Below are 10,394 nucleotides of genomic sequence, written 5' to 3' on the forward strand. Positions count from 1 at the left end.
CGCATGATGGGATGAACCTCAGGTCCTCAATTTCTAACAATTGAATCCTATCCATTATGGCAGATATGTCAGACGTTCATCGTCTGCGCTATGTCCGGAGGCAACATGGTTGTTGGATGCTCAAGATAATGTTGTTGGATGCTCTACAACATGATGGTCTTACCGACACCACCCATTTCGTAGATGCCTATGAGTTTGCCTTCTCCACCATCGATGCAGCCCACAATGTCCTCCCCATACGAGTCAATCCCAACAGGCGGTCGTTGTGAGATCGAAAGCATCACGGTGGATTCCGGAGGCCCAACCGTGGCAATCGGATCCAGTGCGCGCACCAGCTCAGCTCATCAACTCCTTAACCTCGTGAGCTTCTTCGCCACTCTCCAGATGATGGAGCCGCAGTTTGATGACTCTCTGATGGGAACTTGGTCTCCTACTTGCAGTGTTTGACTGGGAGTGTTTTCTTCGTCCTCTAGATTTGTTTTTCCTCTCTCTTATAGATAAAAAGCAGTAGTAGTTTGTATTGATTAAAACACAAAGCGTGGCAATTGAATTGGCGTGTAAAAGGCAAAAAGGTATGGGAGATTGATACTCACCGATGCTTTGGAAATCCTGGTTGATGTCAGCCACTTGGCCTTCCAATTCCTCCACCTCCCGTAGCCACTGGCTCACTTCGTTGGTGGGAAATTTCCCTTCACGCTCCGACTCATTGATTCAGCCAGACCCCTAGCAGATGAAAGTATTGTGACCAAGAAAATTACTGAAATTTTCTTTACTTTAAGGGTACGTTTGGTTCGGGATTATTCTTGATAACCTTGATTATCCATCCAAGGTTATCAACAAAAATCTTGTTTGGTTTAGGTATTTGATGATTCCCAAGTAATGTTACATGTCCGACACGTCAGCAAAAGAGTCATGCAGCCCGGAATCGAAAAACCTCATAAAACTAAGGTTTTTCTTGATTCCTGGGTTAACGAATTTTTTTTACCAAAAATATCCTCCGATGAAAAAAAAATATGAAAAAAAAAAGAGAAAAAATGTAAAAAAAAAATTAAAAATGTAAAAAAATAGAAAAAATGTTTTAAAAATTTTAAAATTTTAATTTTTTTAAAAAATAAATATTTTAAAAAAAATAAAAAATTTAAAAATAAAAAATAAAAATTTAAAAAAATAAAAAAAATTTATAAAATTTTAAAATTTTAAAATATATATATATATATAAAAATTTAAAAATTTAAAAAAATTAAAAATTAAAAATAAAATAAATAAATAAATAAAAATTAAAATTAAAAAAATGTAAAAAAATAAAAAATATAAATATAAATAATATAAAAATATAAAAACATTAAAAAATAAAAAATACATTAAAAAGTAAAAAAATATACAGGAAAAAGAAAAATAAAAAAACATTAAAAAAATAAATAAATAAATAATAATAATATTATGTATAGTTGATTTTGTAACTGAGGGTAATACGGTAAAATATTAAACTAGGGTATTTATTAAAACTTTCAAACAAACAAGTTTTTGTTGCATTACCTAAGTTGAACCAAACAACATTTGGTTATATTTTATTCCCTATAATCTTGGTTATGTGATTATCTGGTAATCACATAACCAAGGTTATACATGATGACTTGAACCAAACGCACCCTAAGGGTTTGGCACCAAGTTGCTTCTGGAATTTGCAGCAACATATCAGATCAAATAATACTACAGAAAAAAATATGCTATATATAGTGTTCTTCAGCTGCAAAACACCTAAAAGATCACACATTTTAGGTTGCCAAGATAAAATTGTGGCTTGCAATGATTTACAGATATAAATCTCACAACAAGAGTCGAGTAACACATGTTTGAGGGTGTTCCTGGTCATGGATGATCCACCCCCTCCAAAATGCTGAAAGCAGTGCTACAAAGTTGCTCGACGATTTCGTAATATCCTCCTTGTAACATAAACTTTGCTCTTGTTTCTAACAAAATTGATCTCAGATCAGCAATATCGTGATAAACTATGCTGAGAGCAGTCTTACAAAGTTGCTAGCTCTCCACAAAAAATATGCTGAGATCTCCCTCCACCTATGCGCCTTCTCCATAATGCCCCTCTTGCCCAATGCTATTACGAGCAAGGAGACAACATCGAACTGGCCTGAAGATGCCATAATTCACTTCCAGCTTCCTCGACGCCAAATTCCACTTCCGTGTTTCTTCCAAACCTTGTCTCTCCTTTCGATTATGTCGCTCGCAAAGCAGTTTTGTTGAGCGAGTTCGACCAATATAGGATCTGGCCTTTACGGGTAATTATCTACAAATTTAAAATTTATTTTCGGGTAATTATCTACAAAGTTTTTTATCTACAATTTGATGTACTTAATTCCAATTTTAATTTTATATAAAATTTATTGCGTGGAATAATTGAATGAATATAAGATCAAAAAAAACTAATCAGAAGAAAATAAGTTCGTTGATACAAAAGTAAGAACGATAACACAAAAATATTATGAAAGGAAAAAAAACATAATTGATATTGAAAACTAAATAGATCAATCTTCATCGTCAGGAACTAAATTAAAGAAGATAAAATAGCAAACACCTTCATGCTCCAAATGCCCAAGTTTCTTCGTGAAATTAGTCTTCAATCTGAGCCGAGACGAGAGATTCAACTTGTCTTTAAAGTTGTTAACAGACACAATAATCGAGCTAGTCAAGTTGATTCCTGTCGAGGATACAAACGGTAACGAGATTATATACAATTTTGGCTACTTTATAAAATACTAATCATTTTTAAATGTTCATTCTGAGACAGAGTAGATAATAAATAATTTGGTAAGCAAATGTATATCAGAAATGGATATTACCTAAACAAAGTGGTGAGGGAATCTCTATTGCTGTTGTCATCCCAAACCAAGCTGTCCCACCAAGTTTGATCACCTATAATCTCTTTTAATCCACTCCTCAATATTCCAGTCCCAAATGGTAATTTTTTTAGCCTGGGGCAATGGCACACGTTTATGTTCTTCAAGTTGGGAAAATGGAGTGGTTGATGTGAAATGCGATGCAGATTATTCATTTGAAACAAAATCAACATCTTGATGCCAAAGCTTGAATTGAAGTTCCCAACATTACTGATTAGTTCCTCCATTTCCCAACAATTTGATATGCGTAGAAAATCAAGGCAAGGCAATTGCAGAACCCAAGAAACATCCTTCAACATGTAGCAATCAGAAATGTATAGGTCGTGAAGATTGTTGAACCCAACTCCATTCCATCGAATGTTTTTCAATTTTCCTAGTCTTCTAAAATAGAGAGTTTTCAAACATCCGAAACTTGATTCATAGTCCACACCTGCATTTATTGCTAATTCGTCTCCCGGGACATCTAAAATAGTTAGACACTCAAGGTTGTCACTTATTCTATGACTCCATTTTAAAGTGCCCAGATTGTGAACTGAAAATTTTGAACTTTCCGATCCACTCACAGTGAGGTTCCATACGGAGACATTTGGTAACATGTTCAATATTTCAAAGATAGCTGGATTAATGGTAATTCCTAGACTGATTTTGTGGTGTTCTTCTCTTAAACATTTCAGCTCATTCAACCACGAGTCACATACAGGAAAATATCCTCCTATATCCAGCCACTTGAGCATTGATAAATTGGACATTATCTCATTGGGTATAGTCTTAATTCTAGTATTCCTGAGGAGCAAATACTCTAATTTTTTTAGGCGACCAAACTCGAGCGGCAGACTTTTAATATCAGTGGAGGACAAGTTTAAATATTGAAGCTTAGTTAAGCTACCAATCTCCTTTGGAAGCTCTTCTATACCAAAATTGCGAGAGAGACTCAAGTATGTTAAAAGAGGCATGTTTGTGAGCAGAGTTGGAGGAATCTTTGACAGATGGTTACCATGGAGAATCAAAATACAAAGTTTTGAAAGAGTGGAAGCTTCATAGTCTTGTAAAGATGTAATATTATTCCTCATGAATGATGCTCGCTCTGCTTCTTGCCGCTCCTCTTGTCTAGGCAGATGGCTCAATTCAATTCCAGCTTTTACAATCCATTTCCTTCCATTTCCCTTCAACTCAGAGACCATCAATAGTGCCATGTCTCGGATGGTGTTAGGCATCTTTACATGTTCAGCTTTGTAATAATTCTGCCGTCTAGAGTCCTCTAGCAAGGATGCAGCTATGAGAGTTTCCAAATGGCAGCATCCTTCGTGGAAAGCTTCATTGATTACATTAAATTTATTGATTATGCCGCAACCAATCCAACACGGTATCAACTCATCAAATTTGTGGATGTCATAATCTTTAGGCCACAAAACGCAACACAAAAGGCATTCTCTTATCAAGTCATTTTCTAAACTGTCATACCTCAACTTGAAGGATTTATACATAGGGAGTGATTCTTTTGGAAGACCAATGGGTATCGACTCATGTTTATCCCTTATCATATAAAGAGTATCATACCAAACTTCCCAAGACTTTTTCCCTGACATAGCCTTAGCGGTGGTGATAAGAGCGAGTGGAAGTCCTCCACATTCTTTAACAAGTTCTTTAGCAGCTAACTTAATTTGAGCATCTGAGCTGAGAACATCCCCATCACTGTTCTGCTCAAAGAGTTGCCATGCTTGATCTGGATTCAGACATTCGACTTTGATCTTCTTTTCTGCATTCATTTGTGCACACATTGTCTCGCTGCGGGTTGTGAACACCACTACTTTGCGCGGCTGCTTCTGCTGCTGCTGCTGCTGCTGGCTTTGCTCAGTGGCCAAGTGTGTCATCCCCGACAGTTGAAGATCCAGATGTTCCCAAATGTCATCAAGAAGCAGCAAACAGGACTTGTTCTTCAAATAGCTAAACAGCTTATCACCACAAGTTTGTTCATCATCACTCTCCTTCAGTGTCTTCAGTCCTAGACTCATAGCAATATCCATCTGGAGCCTTTTCAATTGACAGTGGGAGGCCACAACCCAAATGACACGATCAAATATGGTATCCTCAAGAAGATAGTAGTGCTGTTGGATGCTCATCAGAATGGTGGTCTTACCGACACCACCCATTCCGTAGATGCCTATGGTGCTGCCTTCTCCACCATTGATGTAGCCCACAATGTCATCCAAATACGACTCAATCCCAACAGGTGGTAGGTGTGGGATGGGAAGCCTCGTGGTGAATCTCCAAGGCCAAAATCCGGCAATCGGAACCAGTGCACCAGTTAGGCTCATCAATTCATTAGCCTCGTCGAGTGTGTTAGCCATTCTTCGAATGATGGAATAGAAGTTCGATGACTTTGCTTGCTGTGTTTGACTCGACGTGCCGCCAGCTCGATTGAAGCAATGACAACTGAAGCAACCTATCGAAACAAAGTAGTAGACGGAAACAACAAGTTTTTTTTTTCCTCTCTTATAGATAAAAGCAGTAGTAGCTCGTATGGATCAAAACATACACAAAGACTTGCAATTGAATTGTCGTGAAAAGGAAAAAAGGTATATAGGGGAGAATACTCACTCATGCTTTGGAAATCCTGCTCGATAGCGGCCACTTGGCCTTCCAATTCCTCCATCTTATGTAACCACAGGATCCATTCGTGGGTCGGAATTTGCCCCTCGCGCTCCGCCAGGTCGATCTGGTTCATGATGTCGTCCCTTTTGCCTCTCAATATTGCCATTTCCTTTTCCAATTTCTGGATGCCAGATTTTGGCCTGAGCAGTAATTTCAGCAATGTCCGCAGCTCGCTCAGGCATCTGTTGACGTCAATGTTGATGTTTATGTTGATGCACGCCATGGACGAGGAGAAGGCAGCTAGCAACAAGAGATTTGCTTCTTTTGCAGAGCAAGAGGAAGGGAAGCGAAGTAAAGCATAGATGAAGAAATAGCCAGGTCAAGAGATTTGGGGTTAAAATTTTATCAACAAAAAAAAAATAATGGTTAAAGCTTTATTTAGGGCAAAAAGGTAAAATTGATTCAAAACTTGTCATTAAAAAACAGTATTCTTGGTCAAATATGCCATGTGATTGCATAGCGGTTTACAGCTAAGCAAAAGGAAAAGAAAATTATAACCGTACTATTATCTGACTACGAATTAAAAACCACTAGGTCCACTACTCTTGTTCACATATGTCTGTTTATTACATCCACGCTCTGACATTTTGATTCTTCTTATTTTATTTGTTACTTATCTTAAAATAATTCCTCCTCCTTTTTCGGGATCCTAAAATGATACTTGTATTTCAAAATGTTTCTTAAATTCATCCCTCACGAGGGAAGGAACAGTACAAGTGAGGGATGAATTTGAAAAATATTTTAAAACACGAGTGACCATTTTGAAGCCCAAACAGAGGAATGACTATTTTGGATTAAGTGACAAATAAGAGAGATTAAAATGGACTTTATGCCATTCGCCTGCCATGTGATTGAACCGCTTTACAGATGAAAATAAAAAAATAAATATATTACTTTTTCTAACAAATAGTCAAAAAGTTTTTTTTTAATTTTATCATTAAAATAATGTCTGTAAGATACAAATACCTACTCCGCACGGCATATTTATGATGCATTCATTTCCATCTAAATCAGATGATGTTATAACAATTATAAAATTATAACTATTATAAATTATAATAATTATAATTTTATAATTGATACAACTATAAAAATTAATTTTAAAAAATCATAACTTTTAATTTGAGATAAATCATGAAACATACAATATATCAAATTAAAATTTGTTCAGAATTTTCGATTTGATATATTATGCGTCTTATGATTCAATTAGAGTCAAAAATTATAATCTCTCAAAATTTACTACATACACATAGTATGACAATTCAATTGTAAGAACTACAAAATCATAAATGTTATAATTATAAGTTTAACTTTAAAAGTATAACTTTTAACTCGGGATGAATTACAAGACGCATAATATATTAAATCAAAGCTCGTTTAAGATCTTCAATTTGATATATTGTGTGTCTCATGATTACATCATAATCAAAAATTATGACCACTCAAAATTTATCTAATATACATATTATAGTACTTATAAAATTGTAACTACTACAATTATATAACACAATATGTATTTAAAGATATCTCTAAAAATGAACATGAATTCGCTTGAATTTATAAGATTCAATTCCACCGCCATGATACAAGGAGTTTTTTTTTTTATGGTTGTCCAGAAGTTTTGAATATTTTAAATTTTTTGAATCTTATGTTTATAAATTTATTGAAATAAAATTTTATCATTGTATCTATAAAGATAAAAAAAACTTTTGAAATTTAGAGAAATTCTTATTTTGTTTTGAAGTTTTATATTATTTTTAAAAATATCATTTAGATTTTTTAAAAAAAATACTTTTTTGAATATTTTTAAATTCTCATTGCTTCATGTTTGTTAGCTCTCTTGATGCATCTAAAGAATAATTATAAGTAAATCGCAGTTGTTACATTATTTTTTTATTAAATAAAATAATACTATTTAAGTAAAGAGAAAAGAATATATAAATTTTTTATAAATATTTTTATTGGATTTTATTTCTTATTCGGTGGACTTATATATTAATTTATAACATGCGAATTTATAGCCGATAAAAGTAATCTATAATAAAATAGAAGTCAAGGAATAATCGGCGGAAGAAAGGCTATTAAATCCTTAACTTCAAACTTTGAAGATGGAGTCGAGAGATAAGCTATCCACTTTGCTGTGGTAGAAGGGAAATACTATGATAAGACAGTCAAGGCTAGCTGGACGATCAACTATCTCCCCTCAAGCCCTTAGTTAACTCTTCAGTCGGATCCTCTCAAGCCCTCCGTTAGTATAAAATATAATACATAAATAATAATTAAATAATAAGATTATTGGAGAAAATAATTTTATAGAATTTTTAGAAATTTTTAAAATTTTTTTAGGATTTAAACAAAGTCCGTATGACTCGTTTTGACGGGATGAATCAGTGGGACTAAGCGGAACCTGTTTGGAATATCCATTTAAATGAGAGTTGATTTGGGATTTAACTTAAGGTTTAGTTAACTTAAACGTAAGTTTTATTTTTCTTTTTATTTTCTTTCCTTTCTCCGCGCTGATCCTTCTTCTTCCTCCTCTCGCGTCTTCGTTCGATGTCACCGACGCCGAGTTCTCTCGATCACGCCACGCCATGCAACGCCACCGGATCAACGCGAGCACCAGCGACGTTGATCCTTCGCCTCCGGCCAACCATCTCTATCCTTTCTCTGTGCCCGATCCATGCCCTAACTGCCTCTCTTGGATCCCGATTGCGCTGACATCTTTTCCGAGCAAGAGTTCTCCCGATCTGGTCGATGCCATCTTGACGCAACCGATCCCCACAGTGACCCGTACCAGTGTGGGAGACAATCCTATTAGCTTGATGATACCAATTGTCTCCTTCTCCAATCGCCTCTTCTCACCGGATCTTGGACCAGGGGGTTCGACTGCACCTCATCTCTCTTTGCCGGAGCGTTTTTTGAAGTTGTGCCCTAGATTTGGGAAGCGCCACCAGCGTCCTTCACCCGAGTCCTAGCTTCCCTCTTCTTGATCCGTTTCCACTATGAGTATGAGCTGGTTGCCACCAATTGCTTCTGATCACCGGGACATCTGACCCCAGCCATTCCATGGCTTAATGAGGAGTTTCTAGGCCACAAGCTTTGGCCATCATTGTTCACTGGAGAACCATGGTTCTGACCATTCCTGTTCTGACAATGACCTCTCCGGTCGTGAGTCGATGGAGGAGCAATCCAATTTGGGTAAGTTGTGCTATGGATTGATTACATTAAGTATTGTATTAGATTTGGGTATTTGATCTTTATGTAGTGTTGATTAGGGGTTATTGTTGGTGGCAATGGCTACATTTGGTCCCGCGCGGCAAGCATATCTTCGGTTGTGGATCACCACCTGATCTTTCGGGTTTAGGTGAGTTTTGAAGATTAATTTCATTTCTACATTTGTTTGGATTAGTGGAGATGAATTATACAAAATTGATTTAAGTTGCATTGGGTCTATTAATGACTTGTAGATTATGTTTGGAATGGTTGAAGGATATTCTGTGGGAGTTATAGATGAGTTGATTTTTTTGGTGGGAGTTATGGATGAGTTGATTCTTGGTGGGAGTTATGGATTGAGTTAAGCCTAACAGGATTAATGAGATTAGTTAACTATCATATTAGGGTTGAGCTAGCTATTTGGTTCATGATGGATCTAGCTAACTAGTTCATACTTGACTAGTTATATCATATACTATGTGATCGCAGGACTTAGGTTTGGGATGAGCGTCTCGACGTGAGACTACTTGACACGATCTACATATAAAGACGGGTACTTCTTGCTTTATCTCTTTAGTACATTGATCTTAGTGCATGATCTACGTATATTCAGATAGTTATTGTGGCTATCTTGACTCCACTTGTATTTTTCTTGTACTTGAGACTTATCCACTCAATCTTCAAGCTACTCATTTCTATTTCTATACAGTCTCTCATTGTTATCTATGATATTTAGTAAATATCAATTACCAGATACGAGATATTAAATATTGGATACCAAATACTAGATACCAGACACTAGATATTAGATATTGGATATATGGACACTTGATACCATGCTTACTTGCTTGAATGTTGTTTACTTGCACACCTTACTGGGCATGCTGGCTTCTTGTAGAATACCTGTTTTCTGTTTATATATATATGATGACTGATGCATTTTACGCATCATGTCATTGCATGCATGCAAGCGACCACGTCTTCCTTATGGGGGGAGTGAGTCGTTGGGCCACGCCACACACTCGACCACTCATGGGTAGTGGTAGTTGGATGAGATGTCACTTGTCCTGTCGTGCCGCACTCGGTCACTCATGGATAATGGTAGCTGGAGTGATGAGCAGCAGGGACCCCCTTCGCTTTGCTACTTAGCACCTGTTCACCGGGTCACTCGAGAGTAGTGGCGGCCTTTGGGTGGTATAGTTGTCATGGATCCGACCTCTCGACTATATAGGGGTCGTGGTGCGGAGAGGTGGCTGGGGTAATCATTCGTGAATACGCTGTTATTATTATACTTATGCTGTTGTTGTTTACTTATGTTGTTGTTGCTCATACTGTTATGCTTACATAAGTTGAGATATGCATCTGTTGCATGTGTTTAGACACTGACTCACTTATTGGTATTATATATATACCTCACATGCTACCATTGTAGTTATGAGCAGTACTGTAGCAGATATTTGCTACTTCTGACCTTCTATTGTAGGATCGAAAAGAATTTAGATATCTCCACAATAGCATGATATTGTCCACTTTGGGCCTAAGCCCTCATGGTTTTGCTCTTGGGCTCTACCCAAAAGGCCTCATGCCAATGGAGATATCTTTCTCTTATAAACC

The 10,394-nt window shown here is 36.4% G+C and overlaps 1 protein-coding gene across 2 annotated transcripts; it reads right to left on the bottom strand.

The window, feature by feature from the left end:
* Window positions 1-1,795: 1,795 nt before the first annotated feature.
* Window positions 1,796-5,882, bottom strand: LOC122047943 (probable disease resistance protein At1g61300). 2 transcript variants are annotated; one of them, XR_006130688.1, is made up of 4 exons: window positions 5,511-5,882; window positions 2,856-5,355; window positions 2,591-2,713; window positions 1,796-2,302 (listed from the first exon to the last, which is right to left on the bottom strand). XR_006130688.1 is itself a non-coding variant. In XM_042609481.1 (3 exons), the coding sequence occupies exons 1-3, from the start codon at window positions 5,785-5,787 to the stop codon at window positions 2,698-2,700; spliced, it is 2,793 nt and encodes a 930-aa protein (XP_042465415.1). In that variant the 5' UTR covers window positions 5,788-5,882; the 3' UTR covers window positions 2,440-2,697. The 2 variants fall into 2 exon arrangements, 1 of the variants encoding a protein (XP_042465415.1); XM_042609481.1 differs by lacking the exon at window positions 1,796-2,302 and having other exon boundaries at window positions 2,440-2,713.
* Window positions 5,883-10,394: the final 4,512 nt, after the last annotated feature.

Source organism: Zingiber officinale, chromosome 2B (genome assembly GCF_018446385.1).
Source record: "Zingiber officinale cultivar Zhangliang chromosome 2B, Zo_v1.1, whole genome shotgun sequence".
Lineage (NCBI taxonomy): Eukaryota > Viridiplantae > Streptophyta > Magnoliopsida > Zingiberales > Zingiberaceae > Zingiber > Zingiber officinale.